This window comes from Perkinsus marinus (assembly GCF_000006405.1).
Source record: "Perkinsus marinus ATCC 50983 genomic scaffold scf_1104296955874, whole genome shotgun sequence".
NCBI lineage: Eukaryota > Perkinsozoa > Perkinsida > Perkinsidae > Perkinsus > Perkinsus marinus.
This window is the reverse complement of record NW_003207677.1, coordinates 776,768-788,334: the sequence shown is the minus strand read 5'-3', so window position 1 is coordinate 788,334 and position 11,567 is coordinate 776,768. Positions and strand designations below refer to the sequence as shown.

The following is an 11,567-nucleotide window of genomic DNA, read 5'->3' as shown; positions in this document are numbered from 1 at the left end:
AATGACGACGTCATAAAACTCAAACAACTACTATCGACATTCTCCAATAGCAAAGAGCCTCCTATCAGCACGAACAGGATAATCCTAAACATATCAAGTGTGAATCGGAATGTCACCTTAAGTAACTTTCTTTAAAACAACTTTACTAGTTTCCACGTCGACTTCCAATAACATCAACATTATAAAAAGCAGTGTTGGGAAAACTGTTCGCTCTTCTCAGCCGAGCTCAGGAGTTTATCACTCGAAATACAACTTCACATACGAATCCGGCTGGGAGTATACAGAAGAACTACAATAATTTGCCAGAGTTTCCGCGGGATTTTCACAGACATGTAGTTGACCACGTGCATATTTCTCCAAAGAAAAAGAAAAAGGCATAAAATTATTGCTATTGTCTATGGTTGCTGAAGACTACCAAACACTTATCAAGAAACATCAACGATTCGGTTCACAATGTAGACCCTTACGCCTAACAGCTCTCCATAACCGCTGTAATGCAATAATAAATTGCCCTCATAGCGAGGGCAAAACGTGAACGTCAAATTAAAGCAGTCGACAGAATCAATCGGCGAGGGCAGATTTACTGAGGAAGTTCACAATGCTTTCGATGAGTCTCCGAGCGTTTTCACATGCCATAACTTGAACGATCCCGCATCCACTCCGAGTGATCTTCTCGCAGAATTTTCATACCAAATCTCTAACGCTTCCGGTTTAAAAAAACTAAACCCCTTCCTCAGTAACTAAACCTTACTCGTTCACTTCAGTTTCTCACCAGCATAAACTACCCTGAATATCACAGCTGAATGAAATCCCGCAGTTCTCTTATTTCCATACCGTTCCTTCAAATGATCATCATCGTTCGAATCGGCCATAATATCCCTACCAGAACGGCGCCGCAAGCCGAATGAAAGCAGCCCATACTCGAAACGCTCGCTCCTTCTCCTTAAACCTAACTACTACTACTCTCAAGATCAAAGCAACGCTCCTGCGCTTCTACACCACTAAAATTTCGCCTGTTTTGTGCGAAAAACACACAAACCACAACACCAAACTAAACACCACTAAACTCCGTCATCAGTTCGAAACAAAATCAATACCAGTACCAATAGTAGCGACACTATCACGCCTTTGGAGCGTTCATATAGACACTAGGATCAACACCAACCAGTACTTGGCCAACAAGGTCCTCATTCGGTTGCACTCCACCACCTTGCAATGCATCGTACCTGGACGATAGCCCTTCCTATCAGCGTTGAGAAATATGTTCACTTTCCTCAGCTGAGCTTCAGAGTTTCCTCACTACTTATACATGTTTACACGTTGACATACGAATTCGTTTAGAAACGTACAGGAGTATATTTCCTCAGAGTTTTCATATGCGCTTGACGATATGCATATCGCCTTCTTCTATGCATAAAGGGCAAACCCCTCACCATATGTATTGTAACAGCTCCGTGTTGTTCAACGCCAATGACGACTTCACTTCTGTGAACGCCCGGGTTTCAGCCGATATATACTGCTCGAGCACAGCAGCCGCAGCTTGCCCTTCTTGCAACTACACAATAAAATGAATACCTCATTTTACTCATTCCTAGTACTACCGTCCTCATCGCTTGTCCCTGCGCTCTCGACACCGTCGCATTAGCCTGAGCTGCTGCTACTATACGATCAGTTGCCATACCAACCTTAGCCGCATCTCTCAGATTAATGTTACCTATAAGAAAAAAATCATGGAAATACATATGATATTCACAGATCGTCCGAGTTCGTTGCCCTTGATAATTTCAAGCTAGAGAATGCCTCTCAACATCGCAGAGTTCACAAACTGAGATTCCATCCCACTCTTGCAAGGGCATATAACTCCACGAACTGATCACCTTAACTAATCATAGTATACAAATGCAATTAAGTTACTCGAGGCATCCGACCCTTTTACGTCTGGAATGAAATACTTCACCCCGTAATTAGAACCCCTCATGTCTAAACGCTCCTATTAGGAACCTTCTTACGAGTGATATTCTGCTTTGTGTTAGCAGCCGTCAATACTGAGTTATAGAACTGATCGGGCAGCTCATCCTCGTTGATCTGCAGCCCTTGAATGGAAGCATGAAAATCTCTCTAAAAACGACATAAATTTTCAACGGTCACTCCCGAAAAAAAATTCAAGTAGCTTGAACATGCAAACTGAAGTGAGTATAATCACAATTTACTCAAGTTACCCGAGTTCGGGTTTCGAAACCGACGAAAAAACTTTTCTCATTACTACATTCTCATCTACTCTTATTATGCTTACCCTGAAGTGCTCGTCCAGGTACGCCATCATGCCTCGGGCTATCATTTCCTTGCTATTGAAAAACTGGTAAGCGCTAAACTGAGTAGCGTACCTTCGAAAAAGAGACTTCACAAAAATCAAACGGAAGTAGACTCACTCGGTAGCCAAATGGTTCGCAACGAGTTTGAAAGTCGTCTCGAAGTCCTCGCCCAACTGCATGTACAGTTCCACTGCCTCATCCGGTATCAACTGGTACCTATCATACCACTCCTGAGCGAACATCCCAATCGAACCAGGATAAGGCAGTCAAGAGATCCACTCAAACTATAGACAAAATCGTCTGCTTACTGGAAGGCAACGCCGAGTACGAGCGGTAGACCATCGCTTGTCCTAGCGTGGAGGACATCATACTCAGAGGTGGAGAACTCGATGGTCCTCACAGTTTTAGGGTAATAAACCTACGGAAAAACACCTCCACCAGGGATCGAACCCGGGACCTTCCGATTACGAAATAAGCAAAGGGCCCAATCGTGTACAACCCTGACTCCGTGTACGGCTTCGATGCAACATGCTTGAATATGTTATCGTACTTCACACCGAGTTCGGTCGCTGGCACTTTCGAAAAGGACAAGGCCAGTAACTGACAAGAAAAGAACATCACGGTAATCTCACCATAGTTCACTTACCACTATTGCCACTATCAGTAATGGGGACCACAACACTACCTTCTGAATGTTATTCATATTACAATAGAAGAATCAACTGCTAATGGACTGATACACTACTACTACAAGTACAACAAGTCTCGGAGATCAGAGAAACTTCGAAGCATAATAATAGCACAAAGAGCGGTACTCGAGAGTATCCTTTCAACCATCCCTTCACAGTTCATCATGAACAGGTCGGCCACGCTGTACTGGAGACGAGCCCAGACCCATCACCACCGACCCTCCACGTCTATTGCCAGTAGCACTCTTCAACTCGAGATACTTGGAAAATTCTGTTGCGCCCAACTGCAGTTGGTCCGACAAGCGTTTATACCTAGCAAGATACCAACTGCGCACAGCGAAGATTCCCCAATTGCATCCATTACGCCGTTGCCTTCGTAGCCTGCTTCGTTCTGAATGCCTCTTGTGTGGCTTCCGCGACGATAACTCTCGCCTTGGCCGCCCCTGTTGCCGTAATATTTGCTATACGAGCCTGATCACATCATCATAGCACATCGACCGTTATGGAATCTCCAGACCGTGTCGGGTCTGTCCTTCACAACATAACCGCGATGCTCACTAATCAGCTGAAACTAACATGTTGATTTCTCCATAATTTTCAAGAGTCAACTCCTCACACTCTATTCTGATTTCCACAACTATGGTGACTAGTAGAAGGCTCTACCTCATTCTGCGCCAACAGCACTTCGATACTCTGTCTGACTGCCGCCACCTCCTGAGCGTACTCGTTGATAACCTTCTGCTGCTCGGCTACCTGCCAGCAGCAGATGATGCTTGCGTCTGCCATAGAGTCATATACGCACCTGTATGTCTGTAATAGTGTCTTCATAACTAGGTACGAAGTCAGTACGGAGGATCTGAATAATACAGTACGAGTGAAAAAAAGCCGATACCGGGGTTCGAACCCGGGACCTCCACCTACCTGGAAGAATCGGATCTTGCTGCCGCCACCTTGACTAATGAAGGTCCTATTCAACACACTCTCCATCGTATCAGATATCCTCTTACGGTCTTGCCAGAAGTCTTGCGGTACGAACCTGCAGTACCACTCGCCCTCCATCCTGAGTACCATCATCACCACTACCTCTGAGCCGTATTAGACACGGCGTTCCTTGCCAACAAACGGTACCGAATCATAGCTGGTTCTAGGCCGCCAAAGGACACGTAGACGTCATGAAGGTGCTCCAGATCAAATTGGAATCTGAACCACGGGGCGGTAATAGGAAGGGCAAGTATATTAACGATCGGCATCTACGACGCGAACTTCCGGATAAAATGCGAAGTTAATTTGCTCGAAAATTGAGTACGGTCGGGAAGGCCGAATTTTTCAACCCTTGAGGACTTACTGTAGAGAGCAGGATATCGTGATTGGTTGTCCACCACTATCAGGGTCCGACTTGTCAGCACCAGTCCCTAGCACACGAGCTTCCACGACAGCTGCCAACCTTACCCATCCTACTTGTTTTGACAGTCATCGGCCCAGTGAAGTCGATGGTAGTATAAGTAGCTGGGAACTTAACAAAGGTTTGGAAAGGCCATACCTGAGCATTTCCTAGTGAGCAAAACTCAAGTGGTACTACAGCTTACCACATGCCGGCCGCCTCGATAGACGCCGCCGTCCTCAGGCACCGAACCTGTTATCATATTGCGCAGTATGCCTACTTCATTGACCTACAGAGAACCCATCAGTGAGACCAATGGTCGATCTAATACCTCCAGAGTTGCAGTGAAGAAGACCCAGAAGAGCACAAAGAAGACCAAGAGCCCGATGGTGGACCAAATTGCGGTCTTGGTGGACCGACCACAGTCCCACGTATTCCATTGCCAACCATTGCTATGAGCCTGTCCAGTAGTCGGCTGGTTACCAAACCCGAAAGCCGCACGTAAGCGATCTCGAATCTGATGCATCTAACCTGACCTAATCCGTATCTTACCACCACGAACCTGAGATGCCACATCGGCCTCCTGCGGCTGCTGCTGCTGCTGTTGCTGTTGTAGTGCCGGCCCATTGTAAGGCATAGGCTGCGGAGGCTGGCCGAAGTGGAAGACATTCCCAGTAGGGGGAGGCCCTTGTGGAGGGGCCTCAGCTCCACTTGGCCGCCCACGAACTGCACCCGGTCTGTTAACATTGTATACCAACAATGGGTTCTCTGGTTGCTCTCCATTTCCTGAGACACTACCATCACTACTGACGAGCCCTATGGGGCTTACCGGGCCTGTTGGGGTCCTCCCCGGTCGTATTGGTATTACTCATGTATTACTCAAAAAGTCAACTACCAAGCAATAACTACACTACTACATACACTAGCACAGTGCTGGCATTGTAAATTCACATGAAAGGCGGAGCGAAGCTATTTTTTTGGACATTTTCTCACACACACACAGATCAGTCCGGATAAAGGGACCATCAAAGAGGAACCTCCTCAGCCTTTGCCCCCCGGCACTAACACTCGCCGGGTGGAAAATAGGAGGCACCTTTGTGACCTAGCATTTTCTATATTCAAGTCCGACATTGGTTCGGTCCACTGCCGAAATTGGTCGTTTGCTGACAACTCTTCGGAAAACTCACATATAAGTACATTCCTGAGCCTAATTTCAATTCACAATTACTTCACTGAGATTTGAATGTTGTGAATCAAGCAACGTATTATCAGTCGCCTGAAAGTTCTCTACCACAAGGACATGCGGCCTATTTGAAATCTTGACAGACCATCATAACGCCATGCATCTTTCCTACTGCCATCTAAGATACTTCTCAGTGCTAGCGCCCGACATATACAGACTTGGCTGGAGGGATGCCGCCGACAACAGAGATGTGAGTAGATGTAGGCACATGTAAAGTGCGAGGCTTCTGTAAGGTGTAAGGCTTCTGTAAAGTGTAAGGCTTCTGTAAAGTGTAAGGCTTCTGTAAAGTGTAAGGCTTCTGTAAAGTGTAAGGCTTCTGTAAAGTGTAAGGCTCCTGTAAAGTGTAAGGCTCCTGTAAAGTGTAAGGCTCCTGTAAAGTGTAAGGCTCCTGTAAGGTGTAAGGCTCCTGTAAAATGTAAGGCTTCTGTAAAGTGTAAGGCTTCTGTAAGGTGTAAGGCTTCTGTTTACTCAGGTTCTACACCTTTTAAACATCTAGTTCGTCTTTGGGACCATCAATTTCGTCGGGACGCCGAAGTTGGAGGTACGAATGCGAAACGGGTAGATCATATTCGCAATTAGAACTTTCAACATCGTCATAGAACATTCAAGTTCGTCCGAAGTCGGTAGGAAGTTCTCGTGTTAATAGAACTCTCAATTTCGACTTTCGAACCTTCGAGTTTGTCATAGAACTTTCAATTTCGTCGAGTACACCTTCAGACCTTCGATTTCGTCCCTTTAGGAAAATCGACTTCGTCGTTCGGAACTTCGATTTCGTGTTTGCGGGGCAGTCATGCCAGTACTCTCATGGTGATTTTGTTCTCGTGTTTTGTTGACCGTGTCACTCGTCCGTAGGCATCATGCAGAACCAAGCCCCTGCGACACCCATCCATGCGGCCGCTGCTCCCGCTCACCCCCTCATATCTCCTGACCACACTCCTGTCCATGATCTCGCCGATATCGGCCTTGGTGGTGCCGTTGCGGCCGTTACCCCTCCTCCTGCTGGTCGCCGATATCCCTAAAAGAAGCCACAAGAATCTGCCCGTCGACGAGTTCGTGAGGCGGCCACCAATGATGGCGACTGAGCGGCGGTGGCTCGTTCCAACGGCACCGCTGTGAGCACAGCTCGGGGGTGGGTCCGACGGCCGTCGCCAAAAAACAAACCCCGTGGTGGTGCCACACACATCAAACTCAACGAGGAGCACATCGATTTGATTGAGGAGTGGATCTCGGACGACCCCTTCACCACATTGAAGACTCTTGCTGCAGAAGTCCTCATGACGTTCGGGATTCAAATCAATCGTCAACAACTGCGCCGCATACTACGCGCCTGCCTTGGAACGGAGGGCGATTCAGTTCTGACGTTGAGATTTTTTATATATTTCTATGTCAGTCATGGCATGCCGAATAGATGCAATGAACTATTAATATGGTTTCTGAGCCTCGTGTGGGGTTGCGCTATCACCCTGGAATGGCTTATAGAGCTGCACATCGTAAATTGTCATCATCAGAGCTCTAACCCGAAATTGATGTCCTTGCTCGTGAAGTTGCATTCCTTAATCATGAAATTGATGTCTTTATTCGCGAAATTGATTTCCCTATTCAACCTTCATCGCTAAATTGATGTCCCTGTCCGCGAAGGTGACTTTCTTATCAGCTGAATTGATAGCCTAATCCGCCAAAAAGATTTCTGAAAGGTATAGATGGTTAAAAGGTGTAGTGATTCTCCAGTTCAACTGAACCTCTATATAGATCCACGAAACTATCAACTGAGTTAGTCGACTAGGTGGTGTGGAGAGGAGTCCTCTCAGAGAACCGAAGACTTGCAGGCCCCTACTCTCAAGTCTCGGTGCCCTGGTGCCGTACCAGCGGCTCTCACCCCACATGGGTCTGTGACAGACCGTCTGTCCCCGTAACCCAGTCCACTAGAAAGAACACTCTGTCAATTGCCGAGCACTTTCTCCTAGAATGTTTGGACTATTGAAGCACCCATCAGCGTGACTTCTGCTACAGATGACCCTAGTCTCTGCGAGCCTTTAGAGTTCCTTTGAGGGTTAAGACGCCTTGCTTTAACAGGTGCATTCTGATGCAACCGCGAGAATATCCGTGGCGGGCCAAAAAGACCGACAAGGATTGTGCGTGCTCGTCGGGTGACGTGCCACAAACTCTTCCATGGTGTTCTTGACACCCTGTGACGGTCTTACTTTACCCCAACCCTGTACTTGAAGCGACCCGCCATCTGCTGCATAGATCAAACGGCAACTATATACTGGATAGTATTATGCGCTGTATACTTCACAACCCTATTGTCATTGGAGTACCCGAGTCACCTCGGGCCGCATTAGGTGACCTGTAAGCATCTCCTTTTAACACAGGGGATCGTCTGCACTTTCTCTTGTAGGATCTTCTCATGAAGTGGTACGTGTAAGGGGAATTGTCTTTTTTTCTTCGAGATCAGACCTCCCAGAGGCTTGGTGTATAACTTCTAACCGTAAATTTCATTCAATCTCAGTTTTTTCCTGTTGCTGTTATTTTCCCAGTTCAAAAACTCAATGGGAAATATGTGTGGCTGTTTGGATGGTCCTGTCGCGACCACAACGATGCCTCCGCCCGCCACCACTACAACGGTCACCCGTAGCATGTATGCAGCCCCTCAGGCTCCCCAAAACTACACCTACGCTCCTCAGCCACCCATGAACGATTACAAACCCGTTGGACCACTCCCTGTAGCCCAACCCCACCAAATCGTCTTGCCTGATGGTCGCGTCGCGGTCCTTGGTTCTGATGGTCGCTACTATCCACTAGCCCAGGGCCAGCAGCAGCAGCCCATGGCCCCAAACCAGGTGGTGGAGACGACGCACACCACTACTACTAATACCACCGTTGTGAACTCAGCCCCGGCCCAGGCAGATGTTGGTCTTGGCACTGCTATGTTGGCTGGTACTGCTGGCTTCCTAGGAGGTATGATGTTGGGAAGCGCCATGGAGCAACCCTCGAGCACTGTGATCGTCGAGGAACCACCGATGTACATCGATGAAGGCCCTACTATAATAGAGGAAACTGTAGTTATTGAAGATGACGATGATTGGTGATTGCTTTAGATAACTAGGACCTGAGTCTTCACGGTAAAGGCCTACACTTGGTCTCAGGCCCGTCCTTGTTTGAATACATTTTTCCCCTAGGGCCACCCTTAGCCACTGTGAGGGCTTCTGGAGGTCATGGTTATGATGAGGTTACTGCCACTATCTATTTATATGGTGTACTCATTCGTAGCTCGCAGATGACGTTTTTTCTATCGGAGATCAGTCACCCGTCTAGCCGAGGCCTCCCGGACGTGTTGGCCACTGGTGATAGTTCATAGCAAGGTTTGTAGTTATCGAACTGATTCTCTGTAAAGGTCCACTTGTGTTGTAGTTTGGGTCGGCGGAGTACTTCTCAGCAGTTCCACACGTGTTACATGAGAGCCCTCACAGAGGACGAGACCAGACAAGTGTTCGAGAAGCTGAAGAAATTCCTTGGTTCGAATCTCCAGCTGCTGGTCGACAGGGCCGATGGTGAAAACTACGTCTTTAGACTCCATAAGGACCGGTAATACTACCACTTCGGGTGATGGACCATGGGACTATCACGCTTAGGGTTTTCTACATGTCTGAGAATCTCCTGCGTAAAGCTCAGCACATACCGAGGAAATGCCTGTTGTCGGCCGGTGTGTGCTTTGGCAAGTTCACACACTCTAGGAAATTCCGACTTCACATCACCTGTTTGGACTACCTCGCCAAGCTGGCTACGGTAAGATGCGTTGTTCGCCTTTCTCGAAAGATATTTAATTTTTATTAGCATAAAATTTGGGTGAAGCCTGCTGGTGAGCAGAGTTACGTATATGGCAACCACGTCGTGAAGGTAATAAGGGTCCTCTGGCGCGCGCTAAAATGGAATCGTCTCAGGCCCACCTCCGACGGGTGACTGAGGATACGCCTGCTAACACTGGGGTGGTGATACTAAATGAACAAGATGTGCCGCTGGGGTTTGGTGTTAGTGCGAAGAGCGTTGGCGAGTGCCGTACGGCCGGACCGGAACAGATCGTTGTGTAAGCGTTGGTGACCATGGAGACTGGGACTTGACGACCACCATTCAGTTACCATCAATCGGATATTGGAGAGTATCTTCGTGAAGAGGCTAACCTTGTATAGTCGACATAGTACCATCATCCTTAACGTTTCTCGACCACTTGAGGCGGTGTTGATTTGTTGACAATCTGGATGGGTCTTTAGGAGGTTTTAACAATGGGTGTTGAGACCAGTCCGTTCCTCGCCCCACAGGAGCTGCCTTCCTATGAGTCGGCGGCCATGAAGAACCTTGTGAGGGCCTCCTGATAATACAACCATCTCATTGGATCCCTTTCAGACTACCCTAGAGGGCCATGGTTACTCGACTCCTCTCAGCACGGTCTTCAACATCGTTAACACAATGGTTGGCCTTGGTACTGCCTCGCGTTACGTCTACAGTGGCCATCTCTGTGATTCAGGAATGTTCGCGCTGCCCTATGTTTTCGGGGTTGTTGGTTACCTCACAGGATCCATCATTTTCATAGGAGCCGTCCTGGCCTCCTACCTCTCAGCGTACCCACGTCCCCATCGCTGCGATTCGACGCTAATTGTAGGTACGTCCTTACGATGGTTTTGTCGGGCTATCTGGAGGAGTACAGCTACTACGCTCTAGCCACTCGCCTCTTCAAGGGCCGCACCATGTCTCTGGCCATCGACATTGTCCTGGCGGTTGTGCTTTTTGGGGTAATCTTGGGAACACTTTCACATTCTGGCCGGAAGTGAGAAAATTGTCTTCAGGTCATCAGTATGACATTGGTCGTGTCTTTCGACTCGCTCCATTCGCACTTCCCCAAAGTCCCTCGGTGGCTGCTGGGGGGTATGGCAGCGTTGGTAGGATGGGCCGCGTCGCTGCCTAGGTCTCTGCACGGTGTGAGGTTCGCCTCCTACACCGGTGTTGGCCTTATGTTACTTATATGGGTATCAGTAGTCTTCACGGTTATCTTCAACCCGCTCGATTCCGTGGATGTGGAGCCTGTACCACTGGAGGTGGATACCACAAGGTCGTGGGTTCCATTCTCGCAGGTGACACTTTTTACCCCTCTTTCATGTGATGTATGTTTCTTAGGCAGCATCAGCTGGCGTGTTCTCTTTCATCATGCACATCAATCTGCCATGCCTACACGGTGAGCTGAAGCCCATTGATCGACCTAAGATGCCCCTTTTATTGGCCATCGCCCTCGCGTGGGCGTTCGTGATGTACATCATCTTTGCGGTTTGCGCTTCTTGTAGTCCTCTGTTCTACTATGGGAGGGTTCCTGACCTTCTAATGGCCTTACCACGGACGCTACTTTTCGACACGTGTCGTGTCCTCATTGTCGTCGTGAATATCACCAAGACGCCGCTTTTGCTCCATCCATTGCGACAGATCGTTGATACGAGGTTGAACGTTCCGGAGCAACTCAACTGGCTGGCCACATCTGCTATTATTATCATTTCTTATTGTCTTTTCCTCTGGTTCAATTCCCTGGTTGAAGCTGTATCCATCATTTCTGCTATATGTTCCATTCTCACGGTCCAGTGGTTTCCAGCTATCTGCATGTGGGCATCAGCTAAGTTGGATGCCACGCGCAAGAGAGAACCACTGCTCCCACGGAGATCGGACTACCATACGTGTATATGGTCGATAAAGACCCGACGCATAGTGGCGATAATTCTGGGTCTTCTAGGAGTGTTAGTAGGAGTACTTACTGGCCCTTCTATCATCTATCTTGTGACGAAGTAAGTTTTTGTCAAGTACAATATTATACTATGTTACCGGTTGCCGATGTAATACTCCCCTCTATTGCGTTATATGAGTAGTCACGACGACACAACGGGAAAAAAGAGAATCTACACAGT

The 11,567-nt window shown here is 48.0% G+C and overlaps 9 protein-coding genes across 9 annotated transcripts in view; 4 read left to right on the top strand and 5 right to left on the bottom strand.

Annotated features, from left to right (window-relative positions):
* Positions 1-92, bottom strand: part of Pmar_PMAR020625 (conserved hypothetical protein) — a gene marked incomplete at its 5' end in the record, with an annotated part of 2,719 nt that extends 2,627 nt beyond the window's left edge. Inside the window, one exon of the mRNA XM_002775601.1 lies at positions 1-92. This exon is cut by the window's left edge and continues 4 nt beyond it. Within this exon, the coding sequence (XP_002775647.1) occupies positions 1-92 (92 nt within the window).
* Positions 93-1,103: 1,011 nt separating this feature from the next.
* Pmar_PMAR020624 (conserved hypothetical protein) lies at positions 1,104-3,036 on the bottom strand. The gene is made up of 9 exons (XM_002775600.1): positions 2,959-3,036; positions 2,781-2,912; positions 2,621-2,730; positions 2,430-2,528; positions 2,294-2,384; positions 2,010-2,118; positions 1,602-1,714; positions 1,434-1,555; positions 1,104-1,226 (listed from the first exon to the last, which is right to left on the bottom strand). The coding sequence occupies exons 1-9, from the start codon at positions 3,013-3,015 to the stop codon at positions 1,121-1,123; spliced, it is 939 nt and encodes a 312-aa protein (XP_002775646.1). The 5' UTR covers positions 3,016-3,036; the 3' UTR covers positions 1,104-1,120.
* Positions 3,037-3,153: 117 nt separating this feature from the next.
* Pmar_PMAR020623 (conserved hypothetical protein) lies at positions 3,154-5,254 on the bottom strand (the record flags this gene model as incomplete). Its single annotated transcript, XM_002775599.1, has 12 exons — positions 3,154-3,313; positions 3,366-3,472; positions 3,665-3,754; positions 3,804-3,857; positions 3,923-4,061; positions 4,085-4,201; positions 4,347-4,413; positions 4,460-4,541; positions 4,588-4,671; positions 4,714-4,899; positions 4,945-5,168; positions 5,212-5,254. The coding sequence occupies 12 exons, from the start codon at positions 5,252-5,254 to the stop codon at positions 3,154-3,156; spliced, it is 1,353 nt and encodes a 450-aa protein (XP_002775645.1).
* A 507-nt stretch (positions 5,255-5,761) lies between these two features.
* Positions 5,762-6,222, bottom strand: Pmar_PMAR020622 (conserved hypothetical protein; the record flags this gene model as incomplete). The annotated part of the gene is made up of 2 exons (XM_002775598.1): positions 5,762-6,100; positions 6,136-6,222. The coding sequence occupies 2 exons, from the start codon at positions 6,220-6,222 to the stop codon at positions 5,762-5,764; spliced, it is 426 nt and encodes a 141-aa protein (XP_002775644.1).
* A 260-nt stretch (positions 6,223-6,482) lies between these two features.
* On the top strand, positions 6,483-6,644 carry Pmar_PMAR020621 (hypothetical protein; the record flags this gene model as incomplete). The annotated part of the gene is made up of 1 exon (XM_002775597.1): positions 6,483-6,644. The coding sequence occupies one exon, from the start codon at positions 6,483-6,485 to the stop codon at positions 6,642-6,644; it is 162 nt and encodes a 53-aa protein (XP_002775643.1).
* A 576-nt stretch (positions 6,645-7,220) lies between these two features.
* Positions 7,221-8,034, bottom strand: Pmar_PMAR020620 (hypothetical protein; the record flags this gene model as incomplete). Its single annotated transcript, XM_002775596.1, has 3 exons — positions 7,221-7,292; positions 7,460-7,512; positions 7,953-8,034. 3 exons carry the CDS (start codon positions 8,032-8,034, stop codon positions 7,221-7,223), a joined length of 207 nt encoding a protein of 68 aa, XP_002775642.1.
* Positions 8,035-8,145: 111 nt separating this feature from the next.
* Positions 8,146-9,015, top strand: Pmar_PMAR020619 (hypothetical protein). The gene has a single exon (XM_002775595.1). It carries the CDS (start codon positions 8,175-8,177, stop codon positions 8,712-8,714), a length of 540 nt encoding a protein of 179 aa, XP_002775641.1. The 5' UTR covers positions 8,146-8,174; the 3' UTR covers positions 8,715-9,015.
* Positions 9,016-9,059: 44 nt separating this feature from the next.
* On the top strand, positions 9,060-9,848 carry Pmar_PMAR020618 (60S ribosome subunit biogenesis protein, putative). The gene is made up of 5 exons (XM_002775594.1): positions 9,060-9,210; positions 9,258-9,411; positions 9,460-9,522; positions 9,567-9,709; positions 9,758-9,848. The coding sequence occupies exons 1-5, from the start codon at positions 9,080-9,082 to the stop codon at positions 9,810-9,812; spliced, it is 546 nt and encodes a 181-aa protein (XP_002775640.1). The 5' UTR covers positions 9,060-9,079; the 3' UTR covers positions 9,813-9,848.
* A 57-nt stretch (positions 9,849-9,905) lies between these two features.
* Pmar_PMAR020617 (amino acid transporter, putative) lies at positions 9,906-11,451 on the top strand (the record flags this gene model as incomplete). The annotated part of the gene is made up of 6 exons (XM_002775593.1): positions 9,906-9,980; positions 10,027-10,102; positions 10,148-10,241; positions 10,283-10,447; positions 10,586-10,751; positions 10,795-11,451. The coding sequence occupies 6 exons, from the start codon at positions 9,906-9,908 to the stop codon at positions 11,449-11,451; spliced, it is 1,233 nt and encodes a 410-aa protein (XP_002775639.1).
* Between the last annotated feature and the right edge of the window lie 116 nt (positions 11,452-11,567).

Excerpts from the sequence above, each read along its gene's own strand:
- Pmar_PMAR020624 (XM_002775600.1), bottom strand. The coding sequence starts at position 3,015 with ATGAATAACATTCAGAAGGTAGTGTTGTGGTCCCCATTACTGATAGTG. Across the intron at positions 2,529-2,620 it reads GTACTCGGCGTTGCCTTCCA|GTACCAGTTGATACCGGATG; the intron begins GTAAGCAGACGA and ends GTGGTATGATAG. Across the intron at positions 2,119-2,293 it reads ACCTGGACGAGCACTTCAGG|AGAGATTTTCATGCTTCCAT; the intron begins GTAAGCATAATA and ends TGTCGTTTTTAG.
- Pmar_PMAR020619 (XM_002775595.1), top strand. The coding sequence starts at position 8,175 with ATGGGAAATATGTGTGGCTGTTTGGATGGTCCTGTCGCGACCACAACG.
- Pmar_PMAR020618 (XM_002775594.1), top strand. The coding sequence starts at position 9,080 with ATGAGAGCCCTCACAGAGGACGAGACCAGACAAGTGTTCGAGAAGCTG. Across the intron at positions 9,211-9,257 it reads TTTAGACTCCATAAGGACCG|GGTTTTCTACATGTCTGAGA; the intron begins GTAATACTACCA and ends TATCACGCTTAG. Across the intron at positions 9,710-9,757 it reads GGACCGGAACAGATCGTTGT|TTACCATCAATCGGATATTG; the intron begins GTAAGCGTTGGT and ends ACCACCATTCAG.